Source organism: Sinocyclocheilus grahami, unplaced genomic scaffold (genome assembly GCF_001515645.1).
Source record: "Sinocyclocheilus grahami isolate Dianchi unplaced genomic scaffold, SAMN03320097.WGS_v1.1 scaffold890.1, whole genome shotgun sequence".
Taxonomy (NCBI): domain Eukaryota; kingdom Metazoa; phylum Chordata; class Actinopteri; order Cypriniformes; family Cyprinidae; genus Sinocyclocheilus; species Sinocyclocheilus grahami.
The window spans coordinates 70,421-89,018 of record NW_015506069.1 but is presented as its reverse complement, the minus strand read 5'-3'; the positions used below and the strand labels follow the sequence as shown (position 1 = coordinate 89,018).

The window sequence follows — 18,598 nt, the reverse complement described above, 5'->3', positions numbered from 1 at the left end:
CCGGCTGGAGCGACGAGACAAAAACATTAAAACCCATTATAAACGAGGCATTTGTTGCATCCAGTGGGGACATAATTACTGATTATAATGACTTATACTGTCTTTTTACACGTTGCGTTGCACTGCATCGCGCCGTGTAAACATAAAACTCTGTCTGCATTTGTGATCAGAGAAATGACAAACAACAAGTGCTACTCTACTGCCCAAAACTCGCGTTTGAATCATCAGTGGCAAATCCTTTAAATGAAAACGTACTTAAGTGAGTCAGAACTGCCGGCTCCCAGGATCAGTAAACGGTCCTCCATAAAATGCGCTGCACACATCTGGATATTTGGGTTAAACTGTTCTGGAACAGTGTTGTTAATACAACTTAACCACTGATTTGTAGTCGTGTCCTCTTTTGGAAGACCAAACAAAGTAGTTTCGCTTTCACAACGAAAAACACAGCGGCCTAGCGTGAGGGGAAGCCCTGGCTTAGCGTGCGCTGTGGCGGGGTCGAGAACAGTGCGCCCAGCGGATCCGACGAATGAGCGGCAACCACATGTGACTGATTCCGTCACTAGATTCCGCTTCGTCCACGGTGAAAGTTGATGTATTCCCTCAGCGACCAGCACAGATCAGCTCTAGGCACGACGAAGCGGATATCGTCCTCTTTTGGAAGACCAAACAAAGTAGTTTCGCTTTCACAACGAAGCACACAGCGTCTTCACAACATGGCTTTAGCGTCATCAAAACTACAGTGAGATTAAAAGTTACGCCTTCTTTCTTTGCGTGAACATTTGGGCAGCGTTATGCAAATCTTCCCACGTAGTGAGGTAGATATGTGGGGGCGTGTTAGAACGAGCCATTTTAGGTAGGTGTGGCTGACTCTGAACTTTTATAAAGAATATCTCTTTGGATTTGAGACTTTAGTCTTTGCAACTTTACAGATCTTCTTTATGCACCAAGAGCTTGTAACACTCCAAAGAGAAAGGAAAATTTGAAATCGCATCATACGACCCCTTTAAAAAAAATAAATTAATTAAAAACAATTTGAATGGTTGTGTGTACACAGTATATATCTTTATTTGTAAATATTTTTTTGCATTAAAAAATTTGTCATAACGTTTCAGAGCTTTAAAGAAAGTCCTAACAGCTTCCAAAAAATCCTAACATTTTATCATGAATCCACGTTAGATAGGAATAAATTACTTTTTAAGGTGTATCTGTGTTAAGCTTTTACTTAATTATGCAATGATTAGTACTTATTGTCAGAAAAGACAAAATTCAGAATTGTGACGGCCCTATTTTACCATTATATAAAATGTTTTGTACTTACCTCTTGGTTGTTTTTCAGGTTGCCTGCAGCCTGGAGCAATATCTTCTTGGAGCGCATCTTCTGGTACCACTTGCTGACCGCCTCAAGAGGTAACTTGACTGTCTTGGCCACCTGAGAGAGCTGCTCCTCGCTAGGATCTGGGTTCTGACTGTAGGCCTTCAGAAGAGGAAGGAGGCGTTCCGCTGCTCCACTCTTATCCTTATCCAGTAGAGAGGAGAGAGAGATAGTTGTGGGCGACCCTTTGGCATCACTGTCTTGACAGTCCGAAGGCTTACGTTTGCTCGAGGAGCTGTCGCAAAGCAGACACGTCGCGTAGTTATGGAAGTTATCTCCACAGGTGACGCCGCTGTGAACCGTTCCAGAGTGTGCCACTGGCTCAGTTGTCGCTGTTGTTTGTTTCCCTCCTTTATTTTCATCTGTTTGCATCTCATTGTCGTCTTCACTCAGCATTTCGGGCTCGATCTCGGATGGAGAGGCCGGTTCGGTTTTGATTATGATTTTTGGTGGTGCAGTCAGGTTTTGTTTTTCACATTTATCCTCCATCGAACCAGTATTTTCAGTTGTCTCTTTCTTCTCTGCTGGAGGAGTGTTTGTAGTCTTCTCTGGGGTTGATTTAGTCTCGGTGCTCTGTGTGTTGGAACTGGTGACAGGTATTTGTCGAACCACGAGGCTCTGTGTCCCATCTGCCCTTCTCACCAGCAGTAAAGTTTGCTGGGTGAGCTTTGGTTGTGCCGCCCGAGCTTGAACTAACCTGGCGGCCTGCGCAGGCGTTATCTTGATGATAGATGGCAGTTTGCTGAGGTTTCCGGTTTGGACTGGTTTAATGATGTTTACCTGTGTAGGTTTCGGTGTCCCTGATGTTTGTGTTTCAGTCGAGTTGGACTGTACCGACTGAAGCTGCACCACGTTTGGCTGTGTGACATTGGACGCTGTAGATTTTGCTTGCGCTATACTGGTTTGTGTCGCTGTGGGCTGCGTTGTGTTCACTTTTACTGCCTTGAGTTGTGAGTCCAGCTGGGGGTTGTAGTTGATGATAATTTTGGCATTTCCGTCTCGTCCCACAACTGGCAAAGAGATGGCGGAGATCACATGTGGCTGCGCCTGCTGCGGCTGCTGCGGCTGCAACACGACAGCTTGCGCCTGCGCTGGCACTTGACCTACGATTTTAGCGCTCGTTCTGTTTGTATTGGTGCTAGTCAATACCTGTCTAATGACATTACTGTCCATCGCTGCATTTAGCGCATTTTGTAAGTCACTTAGGTTGATGCTGATTGGCTGGACAAGCCCGACAGTGGGGAGGAACAATGTTTGGATGACACCTTGCGGAGCCACGACTCCATTGGTAGTGGCAGCGGCTATCGTAGGTGTTGCTGGCGCAGGTTTGGGTTGCTGTTCGATAGGCTCCTGTTTGATCTGTTTCAGGGGGAGCTGCTCTTGCAGAGGTTTGTTGGTAATGTCCACCTTCTCCCTCAGAAGGATGTGTGTGGGGCGAGAAACGGTAAGAGCTGTTTTCACTCCAGGTGTGCGAGGCAGGCCGTTGACCGCAGGGGTCACGCTCGCACACTTCTTACTGCTGATGTGAGAGCTGTAGGACCCCGAGTGTGAGAAACGCTTCCGACAATTAGAGCACTCATACGGCTTCTCACCTGGATAAACAGAGAGACAGAAGCTTATAACTTCTAAGTATATGTAGTTCACAATTTTGGGGTCAGTTGATTTTTGAAAGAAATTAATACTTTTATTCAGTTAAGGTTGCATTGAATGGATCAAATGTGTCAGATATTTACACTTTCACTTTTTCACTTTCATATAGAAAACATCACAAGTAAAATTAATCATGTTTATAAAGATAAGCATGGGTTTATTATAGCCCACTTACAATTTACATTTCAGAGATCATTACAAATAAATTATTAAATGCTAAAACTGAATACATTTAAATGAACAAACTTGGCGTTGCATTTGCAACCATGTGAAAACAGGGGGTGCTGCAGCCCCCACAGCACCTCTACTTCCCGCGTCCCTGTTATTACAGCACCTCTCTCCCCAGTCTGGCATGAACAGCTCAAATAGTTCCTGTATCAAATGAAGGCCCGTCTTCTAAAATACGAAATGTGCTGTGATTGGTTAGCTGGGCCAGTGTGTGTTGTGATTGGCAGCACTCGGCACCTGGTCGGGAAATGTCATGCCCCTTACCATAGCTGCCTGTGAATTTCAGTGTAAATATTGCGTCAATATCAAATCAATTTGAGCGCGATTTAAACCCGGATGATTGTAACCACTCTAAGTTCGTCTTCCTTGGGAAAGCTAGCGTGTCTCCGACATAGTGATAACCCTCGTTGCCTTCTCTAGTGTAGCTCAACCAGATCTCGTCCCATTCATCAATATTTGTGATATCACAAATCCCGGAAAATATGTTGTAGTCCAAACGAGTCGTTCGTTGTAGTTTTTGAAAAGTGATTTCTGTTAAATAAAATAACTCCTTTTGAAGTGAACTTTGAACTTTGTAACTTTGCAGATCTTTTTTATGCTATAAATGCTATAAATATTCTTACTATAATAATAATTTTGCGTAGTCTACGTTTCGTAATTTCACACTGTACATTTGTAAAAATAAAGGTTATTATAGAAGCTTAAGGAAATAGTATATCTCACAATTGCAATTTTAAGTTGCAATTTTCAATTTTTTCTTTAGTTTTTCAAAACATACTAAAAAAGTAATACTGTCTCTGCACTCCAGAAAACATATTTACTATTGCCATTTCCTGGTGTTTCCCTCAGACACTGAAATGAAACACAGCGTGAAGGTGTCTGCGACTGTACGAAGCTCATGAATATTTAAAGAGTTCAGTATTGTTCAGTTCATGATTGGTGGTGTTGCTTAACAATTCTTGTTTACTGCATAAACTTAGCAAAATGCAGGGCTAACCCTTCTGTGATGCAGGGTTTTATAATCTAGGGTTACAAGCGATTTAACAAGGTTAAAAGAGCAAAATCCTGTCATCATTTACTCAACTTCAAGTTGTTCCAAACCTGTCTCAGTTGATTTCTTCTGCTGAACATGAAAGAAAATATTTAGAAGGTTGTTGGTAACCAAACAGTTGTTGGTCCCCTTGACTTCCATAGTATGGAAAAAAGACTATGGAAGTCAATGGGGACAGACATTTTTCAAAATATCATCTTTGTTTTCAGTAGAAGAGAGACATTCATACAGGTTTGGAACAACTTGAAGGTGAGTAAATGATGACAGAATTTTCATTCTGAGTTTACAAAGACGTTAAACTAGAGTTACATCCACTGCCAGAATAATTTCTGTACTTCACTGACCACTGTGTATGCGTAGGTGCTCCTTCAGGTGATGTTTGTATTTGAAGGCCTTGGAGCATTCTGTACACTTGAACTTTCTGTTTCCGCCTGACTGAGAAATAGTCCGCTGAGAAAAGAGAGAGACAGGAAAAGGCAATTGTTTGAAAGCGTTTGAGTCAACATGTGACTGTGAACAAAAGCTCTGTGTGATTTCCTCCACAGAGGTGTGAACATCGTGAAGGTGTGAGTGCAGCGCTGTACCTGCTCCCGGATGTGTCTGTGTGCGGTCATGTGACGGACGAGCTGCGTGCGGTATGTGAAGGTGTAGCTACAGAGGGAGCAGCAGTAGTTGTCCTCGCTCTTTTCATGGCGTAGTTTAATGTGATCCTTCAGCGACGTGTGGCGCTTGTAACTGCGGGAACAGTGCGGACAGGTGTGCAGCTGCGAGAATGTGTCAGGAGTACCTGACAGACAGATGCATAATTCAATAAACTGTAGCCAAAAAAGCAACTAAAGGAAAGACAAAAAACTTGGTGGCTACCATTCTCATCGTGAACCCCTCGCTCTGGCGTTCTCTGATGCTCCTCTGGGGCGTCTGAGTAAATATGCTCTGTTTCTGTCTGCTTTTCCTCACTGGCCAGTTCATCATCAGCACCATCTTCCTCATCAGTGACACACTCCTCTTTCAAACACACACAGGCAAATTAGAACACATGCATGAAATACAGGTGTTGGTCAAAATAATGTGAACACCTGGGAAATAAGCAATACTTCTTTATTAAGGTGTTTACCACCATTTGTCTTTAAAACAGCTTCCAACTCTCTTAGAATAGATTCATTCAATGACTGAATGGCCTACAGTGGAAAGTCATGTTGAAGGAGGCAATCTGCTTCTCACTTTTTTTCTCCAAATCTGCCCACAGTGGTGATATAATATTCAAGTCAGGTTACTTGTCTGGTTAGGAAAGAAGCTGAAGTCAGAGAGTACAGACAACTAAAAAATTGATAAAAGATTATCACAACATGTTTTTTCGCTGTTGCCTATCCAACCCATTTGCCTTTTGGGTTGAAACATACACGTACTGATATACAAAAAACAACTTGACTGCATCTTCGTTCAGTGAAACGCAAATTGGGTTTAATCGAAACAGATTAACCTACACACAGACACTGAATTTGTGGGTTGGATGGTAATGTAGCAGTCTTATAAAACTACAGTGTAATTATGTTAGACCGGGAAGTGGGCCAGTATGGCCCATAAGGACCAGGTGACGCATTACAGATGAATAACGACCTGAGAGAGGAATGAGCTCACAGTCACCTGATCCAGCCATCCTACACTAACACACTCTCACAGACATGTCAGTTCAACAATTTTTCCCTTTACTAAAGTAATTCCAAGCTCTTTGACTTTCCATGACAAGCAGGCCTAAGTAGATTAAGAAGCCAAGCCTTCCCCAGTTCTCAGCAACTTGAGTGAAACTGAAAACTTATGTTACATCTAAAACTCCCTGTTGTTTTCTGCTCCGTGTCTGAATGCACTGTCTTAAGGTGGAATATAGTACATGCACATGCCGACTTTGTAAATAGTTACAGAGGAAAAACTGGGCATCATACACTAAAAGACTGAGGAAGAAACACTAGACTTTCAAGTCATTCCAGACACAACAAACTCAAGCAGAAACATTTTGTGCTCAACAATATGTGATCTAAAATCATCTCAAAACATCAAACACATTTGATATCTTCTGACTGGATGAAAAATTCTGAAGCTAAAAAATCTCATGCCCATTACACACTACGCATTTTTGTGAAATCTGTCAACTTGGATTGCCCAAATCTGTTGTTTCTAGCATTGATTCCCCCCAGACTGCATATTGGGGCAAAGATTTGTGCAATGTTGTACTTATGTAGTGTATTCCAGCCTTTATACTGGCAAAAGCCTAAGAACTAAATTAAAAAAAATTTAAAAATCCATAAGAATTCTGTGACTGTGTTGCACTAAACTGACCTTTGACCCTTATTTCTTGTATTAAAGCATCTGGCCCCAGGCTGCCATCTGTTGAAAAACATTTTTTTACCTCAAAGTTTTGATAAAATCAATTTATTATTAAAATAGGATTTATGACATTAATTTTTGTTTTAAATTTTGCTCCAACTGTTGTTCAATCATTGTTTGCGGGGATTAGAAACAACCGAACCGGAAAAAAATGTTTTTTTGCAGAACATAAAATGTAAATCCTTTTCAATTGTTTCAGAGTATTTTTAATGCTAGTAAACAGTTAACATTACTAGTTTGTTCTGATCATGAAACCAAATAATTTTTTACAATAAACTTTCAGAAACGCCACTTCTTGCCTCAATCCCACACTCTTATGAGGGGAATAGACTCTGCACCACAAAAGCCATGCTGTGATAAGATGTTATATATAAAACATTAGTCACTCTTATTCTTGCAACTTTATTACACAAATGTTTACATGGTTCATAACAGAGCTTTACAGTTTCTGCTCAGAACTAACCAAAATAATTACATTAAATGCATTAAGTTAATAATCTCTTATTGTTTTACTCACCGTCCTGTGTGCATGTGTCAGAGAGCTGCCGTGCTGCTTTGAGCTGAAATACTGAGGACTTTTGGTCAGGATCGTCAGCAATACTGTCCTCCTCTACAATGTGCAGTTTGTCTTCATCGTCTGAATCTGAGGTTAATTTAATTTCATTCATTGTTCCAGTCACACTGAAAGGACCTGTTGTCTCTGAATGAAAAAATTATGATCAAGACTGATGCTTCCTAGACTGCTTGAAGTTTCACGGTCAAGAAAACAGGTACATTTCATAGTTTTATAAAGTACTTAATTCACGAAAACATTTTCCATTACTGCTAAATTTCTGTCTGTTCTTCACACAAAGCTACTGTATCAGAAGCGCATGAGTTATACACTGCTTTTTGTGTCTCTTTTGGAGCCTGACTGTTTCTGAAATCCTTATACTTTCACTTTTTGACTGTTTGGAAACAAGCAGGGTGAACATTCTTCAGAACATCTTTTGTGTTCCACAGAATGGAAGTCTTTCAGGTTTTGGAATGACATGAGGGTGAGTAAATGATGACAAGAAGTTTTTATTTTTGGGTGCACGGTAAAGGACCGTGCTGCCTCTTTGGATGTGTTTATAGTGCAGCACCTGAGCGGCAGACAGTGCTGGCAGGTAGAACCGTTTCAGTGTGACCTCATAATCAACATAATTAGGTCACCATGGCAACCTCAATTTTATGTGACATTTCCTGGGATGAGGTGATTTGGCTTGTTATAGAGTGCACCTGCCACCATATGCACACACACGCACAGAAACTCTGACTTCACGCAAGAGAATACAGTTTAAAATAGGAACACCTGATATTCTGAAAGATAAGCAACTGAAAACACAAATAAAGCACTGAGCGCATAGTTTGCTTAGAAGAGCATGAACCTTTTAATTTTTTTAAACAAGATACAAGACAATGGCCCAAGACATCTGTGTCTATAAGCAATTTGTTTGAACTTTCTATTCAGTCAGTTTCCTCAAAATTATTAACACAACTGTTTTCAACATTGAAAAGAATAAAGAATGTTTCTTGAGCAGCAAATCAGCATATTAGAATGATTACTGAAGGATCATGTGACACTTAAAGGGGTCATATGATGCGATTTAAATTTTTCCTTTCTCTTTGGAGTGTTACAAGCTCTTGGTGCATAAAGAAGATCTGTAAAGTTGCAAAGACTAAAGTCTCAAATCCAAAGAGATATTCTTTATAAAATTTAAGAGTCAACCACGCCTACGTTTTAATGCTATTTCTTGATAAACCTTCCTATTGTTTTTGACTTGTGTTTTAATATGTTGGCTAACGTTATATGAAGATTAAGAATTCTGTCAGGCTATTGATTGATGTTCCATTGTTCTGCATTTCCCCAGCTGATTTGAATAAGCTATGCTTTTGTCGACGTTGAGTGTGTGCTCTTCTTTTTTCTCTTTTTAACGACCGCCTAAAATGAAATGATGATAACGCGAGGCAAGTGTGCGGCAAGCGGAATTCGTTGAGGGATTTGACCGTGTGATTCATAGATTAAGTATTTCAAATATAGGCTATTATATATGCTACACGCACGCACAGAGGTTTTTCTTTTTCTTACCATCTTTTGGGGGTTTCTTGCTTTTAGACTAGTCGGATGCAAAACTTTAGTTTAAACGACACTCAAATTAGTCGTCACGCACATCCCTATTATAATCCGTAATTATGTCCCCACCAGTGTTGGGGGTAACGCGTTACAAGTAACGTGCGTTACGTAATAATATTACTTTTCTGAAGTAACTAGTAAAGTAACGCATTACTTTATAAATTTACACATGAATATTCGAGTTACTTTTAAAAAAAAAGTAACGCGAGTTACTTTTTTCAGTTTAATTAATTTGCTTTTTAAAAAAAAATTACTTAATTAAAATGAACGTAATCACGTAGAATCACGCACTCAATGCGTGCGTGGGAACAGACATAGTCAGAAACGGAGATGGCTGGTCAGAGCTTTACATTTCTGCGATAGAAGTATTCTAATTATTTTGAACTCGTCGAAGAAAGGGAGAAGGGGATTGTCGTTAAATGTAGATTATGTGTAGGTGAAAAACTCTTGTCAACTGCAAAAAACACCACTTCAAATTTAAAAAAACATCTGCATGCAAAGCACAGCACAACAGAGTTGGACGAGAAAGAGCCGAATGATACCTGCACCCCGCCTCAAGCTAAACAACAAAAGCTTGATTTCAGTTCACCGTCACCAGGTAAAACAATTAGTTCGACTGAACTCAACAAACTGGTTGCTGCTTTTATTGTCGAGGAGATGCAAAAGCTTAATTTGTAATTATGAGTGAATGATGCTGCATTTATATAACATCACTCACAGCTAGGGATGGATATCGTTAAGGTTTTAACGGGATTATTCTTACCGATACTGCTTATCGATTCGGTACTTTAACTGTATTCTTATCGGAACTTTTTGTTTTATATATATATATATATATATATATATATATGACAAATTAAGAGCTGAATTAACATTGCCTTATATTCTGAAATGTAAAATAAACATTTAATTAAATGAATATAAAACATCAATTTGTAAATGCACCAGTGTGCAGGCATTTTTAATGTTTTAAACATAAGATACAGTAAGAACAAAGAAACAAAGTAAAGCAAACTGACAAATAAAATAAAACAAATATACAAATGAAATGAAATAAACAATACTGTCATTTTTCCATGAAGTTCTACTAACATTACTGTTCAGGTAAGTAATAGCCTACAAAAGAAATCTAAAAGTAATCAAATAAATGAACACTGCATAGATTTCAGTGTATGTATTGATAGATTAATGCTTATTAAAGCTATAACGTTATTCAGATTAAGAGCAGATTTGCATTTTGATGGCCCAAGCGCCAGTCTGTCACTTTAAGACAATATATTGACACATCGGATTTTCTCCCAACTGTTCTCCTCCACTTAAGACATAAACTGTGTTTAAGTAAATACTCTCCAAGCCGGCCATTTGGACATATTTTGTGTGTATTTGATCGTTTGGACATGCGCCCGAAGCTCAAAGTGTCATTTGTTTGTCCATTTTGTCCAACATTTTTAACATTTGAACAGTATGTTTTCAACTGATACCAGATAATCTTGATTTTTTTTTTTTAATGTTTATACAAGCATTTGTATGTTTATACGTGGTTGAGGGCATAAGTTTGCATACCCTTTTTGCCTCCTAAGTTTATAAACTTCTTTCAGAATGTATATATATATATATATATATATATACACACACACACACACACACAAGATAAAACCCTTTTTTTTTTTTGTACAGAAATTTAGTACCCTTCAGAAACTCATAAGATATTATGTATACAGTATATCTGTCCCAAACAACAGATAATGAAAAAAGCTACTAATACTCGTATAATGATTTCTGTCAATTGTCCTATGGAATAAATATAAATATATATTATGTGAAATGGCTTAACTCTTTTTCTTTTAGTGAATTTAATCACCAAATAAAATGTGAAATGTAAAAATCTTGGAATTCATGCAAACATATGCACTCATCTGCATAAATATATTTTAATGTTTGTGTACAGTATATAGAAAGAAAGAGAAGGACAGATGACAGTCACTGTCTATGGCATGTAATGTAGTGTGTGTGTGTGTATGTTCGGACATATATAATCAATTTAGAGTAACTTGGGAGCAGCGGTCACCTGAGATGTCTGTTTCTCCCAGCTCTTTTGGTTAATAAGAGTCCTCAGGTATGACAGATAATGAAAAAAGCTACTAATACTCGTATAATGATTTCTGTCAATTGTCCTATGGAATAAATATAAATATCTATTATGTGAAATGGCTTACTCTTTTTCTTTTAGTGAATTTAATCACCAAATAAAATGTGAAATGTAAAAATCTTGGAATTCATGCAAACATATGCACTCATCTGCATAAATATATTTTAATGTTTGTGTACAGTATATAGAAAGAAAGAGAAGGACAGATGACAGTCACTGTCTATGGCATGTAATGTAGTGTGTGTGTGTGTATGTTGGGACATATATAATCAATTTAGAGTAACTTGGGAGCAGCGGTCACCTGAGATGTCTGTTTCTCCCAGCTCTTTTGGTTAATAAGAGTCCTCAGGTATAGAAACGGTCAAATGCTCACGAAGTGACTCTCAGAGCAGTTCTGGAGATGTTGTTCATGTATTTATGTCCTCATTAGTGAGACGACAGTGACGACATTCACTGACAGAAATGATAAATGTCAACATGTGTGGCTTTAAAGGTCAAAGGTTGACTGAGGGTCAGGAAGAATGAGCAAGGGGGAAAAAACAGAGTGACCCCTTTTAAAACATAACCTTAATGTCTTCCTTGGAAAATACCAGAGTTACAAAAAAACTGCAATTTTGTGTCTTTCTGTATCTCACTTGAGATGTGCATGAAAGTGTAAAACGCAAAATACACACTTGTAATCCCATGTGCTTCCTACAAACATTCACTGACATCTACAGGACTGATAATAAACACATGAAGCACACAAACATACATGACACTGATGCTACAGTACTTGTGCTGACACTTCTCTTACAAACATGAGGCTGAGCAACTGAACCAATGAAAACGAGTCTCGAAAGGACCGTGTGACCTCATTTTCGTGCTGTAACGCCCTAAGACCTTAAGGTCTCTTGAACATGTCAAGCGCGAGAACCAGCGGCAGGAGGAATGAATATAAAGTTATTTATACATTAAAGACTAACCAGTGTTATTTTAAAGTGAAATAGATTATTCCGTTTCTGTGGTACTTCTGTACCTGAATATTACTGTTATACCTACCTGAAAAACTTAAAGCACAGTTCATTTTATTTGTATCTTGTTATTGTATTTGTTTGTGCCATTGCTTGTCATTTATCTATTCTTATTTTATTACTGACAGTTTACTTGTCTTTTTTAGTTAAAATTAATTCAATTCAGAGTTTGAAATCAAAGTTCTTTTTAAAGGGGTCATATGATGCGATTTCAAGTTTTTCTTTCTCTTTGGAGTGTTACAAGCTGTTCGTGAAAAGATAAGATCCCTAAAGTTGCAAAGACTCAAACCCAAAGAGATATTCTTTGTAAAAGTTAAGACTCTGTCACGCCCCCCTAAAACACTTAGTTCAAACACGCCCCCACATGTCTATGTCACAATGTGGGAAGATTTGCATAACACCACCCAAATGTTCACGCAAAGAAAGAAGGCGTAACTTTATTGTTGCTGCCGCCACCATGTCGTGAAGACGCTGTGTGTTTCGTTGTGAAAGCAAAACTACTTTGTTTGGTCTTCCAAAAGAGGACACAACTACAAATCAGTGGTTAAGTTGTATTTACCACACTGTTCCAGAACACTTCAACCCAAATATTCAGATGTGTGCAGCGCATTTTATGGAGGACTGTTTCCTGATCCTGGGAGAGTAGATTACAATGCCGGCTGTTCTGACTCACAGACTGTAAGTACGTTTTTTATATTTAAAGAATTTGCCACTGATGATTCAAACGCGAGTTTTGAGCAGTGTAGAGTAGCGCTTGCTGTTTGCCGTTTCTCCGATCACAAATGCAGACAGGGTTTTAGACCATCATTCAGACCGATGAGCTTTGTAAAAATCGACGCGTTTCAGAAAGGCGGGGCACAGAGGAGAAACAATAATGTACAATATGTGGAAAATAATGTGTTTTTTAACCTTAAACCGCATAAACACATTGCATTACACCAAATAATGTTCTTTTTAATAACTTTTAAGTATGTTCCTCACAATATAAATATGAATCAACAACATTATAAATTGAAAAACACAAATACACTGGGTGATGAAACATTTAGGTTAGATGATTGTAGTTTAAAAATGTCTAAAGAAATACCCTAACTCTCCCCTCAAATTACAAAACCCCCCTCATAAGAGCCACCTTATGAGAAACCCCCCATTTTCCAAAATGAAATTCAGACCTTGTATATATATATATATTATTATTATTGTATTCTTTTTTTTGTTACTATCAACAACATTATAAATTGAAAAACACAAATACACTGGGTGATGAAACATTTAGGTTAGATGATTGTAGTTTAAAAATGTCTAAAGAAATACCCTAACTCTCCCCTCAAATTACAAAACCCCCCTCATAAGAGCCACCTTATGAGAAACCCCCCATTTTCCAAAATTAAATTCAGACCTTGTATATATATATATATATTATTATTATTTTATTATTTTTTTTGTTACTACACATTTTGGGCTGGTATTTCTTTTTTAAATGGGCGGGTTTTACGCTGCAGTTGGGCTGAGCTTCAATCCAATCTGGCAACACCGCTCCTCCTAGTGCTTACATCACACCAGCAGCTCATCACACAATACATCCGTCCGCGCCTAAAAAACCTGTTTGCTGTGTATTCTTATAATATTTAATAACCAAGTCATATCACACGAAACATCCGAAACAGACCACAACATGTTTAACAGAGACAAAACTGTGAGAATTCACTCGGTAACGACGGGCACAATGAATCAGCGCCTCTCTAGACCTGAATCCTACCTTTGTTTCCGTACAAAGAACGTGTGCTTTAAAAGATGAATCTTCATAAAACAGCTTAAATCGCGTTTATATGCTATGTTAAAATAACACGCTTACTAAAACATGCCAATGAAAGCACCTATGTAGGTGTTTCGTCATCGTCACCTATCCTACCTGGCTCGTCTCCGACGCGCGAGAGCAGCAGCCCCGCCCTCACTGCAGCAAATAACGGTCACTCCGCCATTACACACATAACGTTACCTTACGGACAAAACGACCTGTTTGACTTCTGACCAGTAATACGACGGAAAGCACCACTAACAACCACCTTATGCGCTCTCTTTCGTTCCCAACCACTTTACGGCAGCTGAAACTGGACACCTGCGCGAAAATGACATAAAAAAAAACAACCTGCGTTCTAGCAACGAGCGTACAGCGAGATATCACTCAATAGTGAGTGAAAGCCAAATAAAAGGTAATCGGTTATCACTGTGAGCGATGCGGACGACATGCACGTCTGCAATCAAACACCATCTTCTCTCTAACGTTACGTTACCTGCACACGTTGCCATTTGCCGTAGCGTGCGCTGGGCGCCTCTCTCGCGCTTCGCTCGGGCAGATCGCGTTTCACACACCGATTCCCTTCCACCGTCTGCGCAATCACGGCTCTGGACACGCGAGGAGGGTGATGAACGGTAAAGGAGGACATTGGCTCGCTCCGTTGTCTCCTCACCGTTCAGGTAAACACGTTGACGGCTCCTGAGCGTGTTACGTCGCGAGCGGATCCGCGCTCGTTGTCACACGCACGCACAGGAAAAGGTAGTAGGTGCTCATAACGGCACGGCGGACTATATTACCGGATTACCGGAAAGGTTATTTAAAGCGAAAGCAAGTAAGCAACGTCAAACCAGAAGTCGGCAGCATCTGTTCAGTGTTAGACGTGGATGTTTAGATAAGAAGTGGATGAAAGCAATGTGCAGTTAAGATTAACGTTACTTTAGTAAGTCTGGTGTAAGATAGCATCGATGAATTTGTATGCAATTCCTTTGCAGACTGTAACACTTTTCCCTCTTATGGGGAAATGGCTAAAGCTATTTAATTAGAAAGAAAAAATGTTTAATAATATAGCAAAGTATTGTTTGCTATTAATTAATTAACTAATATCTAGAAATAACATTCAGCTAAAGATGGCTCGCTTTTAGGATTCAGGACTAGACGCTCTTAAAGGGATAGTTCACCCAAAAATGAATATTCTCAAATTATATTAGGGACTTGCTGCCTCACCATTCACTTTTAATGCATATTTTGCAGTGAAAGTAAATGGTTAACTTACTGAGACTGTCATTGTGCTGAACATTTCCTACACATATAGGTTTGAAACAACATGTTAAATGATGATAACTTTGGGGATGAACTGTACTTTTTTTTTAAAGTATTTTATTAGATTTTGATTGAACTGTGACGCGGCGTTATGCACAACAACAGTCAAGAATCCCACTGAGACGTCATTTGAATGCAATAAAAGTTTATGCTTTAACATTGTGTCTATACTCTAGTTTTTAATGTGTGCCGCACTATTTGATTGACTCTACGTTACAAGTTTTTGATCAAGCAAACTCTAAAATATTGAATTGTGTCTTAAAACGAAGTAGTTTGACGCAGCTGGTGCACGAGACGTGCGTCCTTCCGTATAACGGTCCGGACAGACTCAGGTATAACGGTGCAGCACACTGGGACAGCCCAGCCCAGCCCGTTCCCGTTCCCATAGTACACAACTTCATAAGTCGTCATTAAACTAGTCCAAAGATGAAAAAAACAACTGGAGGCATTTTAAAGCAACTTTTCCGCCTTTCCGTTCTTGTGTGTGCGATCTGATTTTAGCCTGTGGCACTCACCGTTGTTGCGTCGTGGCTGTGTCTGTTTTCTGCGCTGGCACCTGGGGCCATCCGCCATTATTTTTGCACTGTGCCTGAACCTTTACAGTCTATGGTCTGAACGCTGCCTCGCGGATTGAGCCCCCTCTCCCCCCTCGGTTACCCCCTCCCCATAACAGGCCCCTCTCCGCACCTGGTTTACGACATTCTGCTTTACGACATAACCTTTTAATGCAGTGAGACCACCTCTTCTCTGACGCCCTACCCCCTGTGGGCAGCTAACCACTTCTTCAAATCTGGGGCAACATTCAGTATATGTAATAAGCGTTCATTACATTATAAGGAGCAAGCGGACAAAAAGAGTTTAGAGGGACATTTGGGGAATAGGTTTATTGTGATATCACGAGCGCCCCCGGCAGGCTGGGAAGTTGATGACGTAGTTTGTTTATTTTATTAAATGCCGGTTAAATATCAGCGTCAGCGTCAGTGCTGTGCACTTAATGAAAGAAGTGCAACACGTCCGATGCACAGAATTACAGTTTTCTGTCCTTCATAAGCACAGATACTGGGGTTGTTGATATCACACTCGCTGATATCAACAGATTAAAAGATTAAAACTCGTGTGAGGTCATTGTTTGTAGAAATATTCTTCTAGTATTTATATCAGGAGTCGAACAATCTATCTTTTTAAACGGATGATTCTTAAAATATTCCACCTGGTCCCCCTCAAATACTATTCAAAATATGTGGATGATATGACAGGCAGCAAAACATTCAAGTGATAAAACCATTTTAAAAGATTATATAATAGAGTGGGGGAACTATGACGTCACTTTGTAGGCGGATCGGCTGTTAGCATCACACTGGTTCCCTCGACAAAAAGCCAATAGGATTTTTCCATAGGGCGTATGAGTGGTCTTTTATTGTGGCCAGCCTAAGGAACACCTGTGCAATAATCATGCTGTCTAATCAGCATCTTGATATGCCACACCTGTGAGGTGGATGGATTATCTCGGCAAAGGAGAAGTGCTCACTAACACAGATTTAGACAGATTTGTGAACAATATTTGAGAGAAATAGGCCTTTTGTGTACATAGAAAAAGTTTTAGACCTTTGAGTTCAGCTCATGAAAAACGGGGACAAAAACAAAAGTGTTGCGTTTATAATTTTGTTCAGTGTAAATTCACGTCTCTGTACAGTAGAACGCAGGAGAAGAAACACTCTTCAGCAATAAAAAAACAAAGCACAATTGTTAGTTTATCTAAAGTCATTTTTGCCTATTAGTATGAGTTAACTGGATCAGCAAAGGTCAGCAGCAAAGACATTGGTTAATAAAATGGGATTAGATACATTTGTGTTATTTAACATTTAATTATTGCAGGTTTGCGTCATATTCTGAGTTTGCAGTTCTCGGTTTTAATTAATTTTGATTAATACTAAATCTGTTTACTAAATTAATGCACATTCACATTTAGTCTAGAACTACAGTAGCATCATGTTCACACAGCGCACACAATTCCTCTGCACTTCTGATTTCTCCCAATATGGGGACAGGAGACTTGTCAGTCAATAAATGGGAAAACAAAGTAACTGGCATTACTTTTTTGAAAAAGTAACTCAGATATTTTCTTGTAAATTAAAAAAGTAATGCGTTACTTTACTAGTTACTTGAAATAAGTAATCTGATTACGTAACTCACATTACTTGTAATGAGTTACCCCCAACACTGCATATGAGTTTACCTTATGGTACGAACCCAGAGTCTCTGCATCAGAGTCTCTGAATCAGTGGGAAAGCGATAAAACTAGCATCTTCCATCCGAAAGACTTGTGTTGCGTTTCGGGGCAAAAAAAAACCATTGTCAAACAACAATATAAAATGCGGGAAACTATTAATTGGTTATTCTACAATTAATTGTATTACAAATTATACTACAATTGGAAAATACTGTAAATTGATAAATTGTTCGGCGTGATGACGTTTAATGTCTCCGACAGCGCATGTAGTCCCATTTAGCATCTTGTTAGCAACCGTCGTTTTTAAGAAACGTTTAAAAAAATCACGAGTGGGGTGTAACTGGTGTGTTTTATGTCGCAGAATAAAACGTTAAAGTATCTTGAGCTTGTGTGAACCACGGACCTTATTTTAGAGGATTTAACCAAACTCCCATTCAAAAAACCTATGGACAATGGAACCGGAAGTGCTAAAATGCTAACTCGCTTCCGGATTTTTGCCTACAAAGTGACATCATAGTTCCACCACTCTATAGTTAGGATCAGAGAGAGTTGAGTCAACGGAAGTCCAAAACGCTCGATCGTCACGTGATTCACGTAGATCTCAAATAGTTCCAGGAAGTTCATAGCGGGCAATTGAAATACATTGAGTTGGAGAGACAGAACTGTGATTTTTGGTAATTAGTAGAAAATAAAATAATTTATTTACATTATTTATAAAATAAAATAAATAAATAAAACATTTGTACACATTTAATCATATATTTTATGTATGTTGACTTTTGTTATGCACTTATTTATAGGAATCGATTTATACATTTATAATAAACTATAAAGCATGTTTTCCTTGAACAGTCTCCACTATAGTTTGCTGTGCTGCATGGGAGTGCTCACTCACAGAAAGGAGTGTGAATGTATGGTTTCCCTACTGATCTGGAGAGGAGAAAAAAAATGATGCATCAAGTTTTGTTCAATTCACATTTATTTGTATAGCACTTTTTAATATACACATTGTTTCAAAGCAGCTTTACAGAAAATGAATGTTTCTACATTACAAATACGAGTTCTGTTAACAGGTGTAACTGTGCCAAAGTAACGTTCATATGGCAGAAATGTTCTAAAATTAGGCTATACAAATCATGCAGTTAAGTAACGTCATGTATTCAGAAACAGTTCAATATATACAGAAACAATGAACAAATTAAAGCAATGGTTACATGATGTGATCATGTTGATTACAATGCAAGGAAAAT

The 18,598-nt window shown here is 38.8% G+C and overlaps 1 protein-coding gene across 1 annotated transcript in view; it reads right to left on the bottom strand.

Moving 5' to 3' along the window:
* Positions 1-15,776, bottom strand: part of LOC107563808 (zinc finger E-box-binding homeobox 1-like) — a 21,761-nt gene extending 5,985 nt beyond the window's left edge. The window contains exons 1-7 of the mRNA XM_016248763.1: positions 15,630-15,776; positions 7,201-7,364; positions 6,636-6,683; positions 5,166-5,306; positions 4,886-5,088; positions 4,646-4,751; positions 1,319-2,964 (exon numbers count right to left, since the gene is read on the bottom strand). Coding sequence (XP_016104249.1) covers positions 1,319-2,964; positions 4,646-4,751; positions 4,886-5,088; positions 5,166-5,306; positions 6,636-6,683; positions 7,201-7,364; positions 15,630-15,691 — 2,370 coding nt within the window. The 5' untranslated portion in view covers positions 15,692-15,776. The remainder of the gene's footprint in view (positions 1-1,318; positions 2,965-4,645; positions 4,752-4,885; positions 5,089-5,165; positions 5,307-6,635; positions 6,684-7,200; positions 7,365-15,629) is intronic.
* Positions 15,777-18,598: the final 2,822 nt, after the last annotated feature.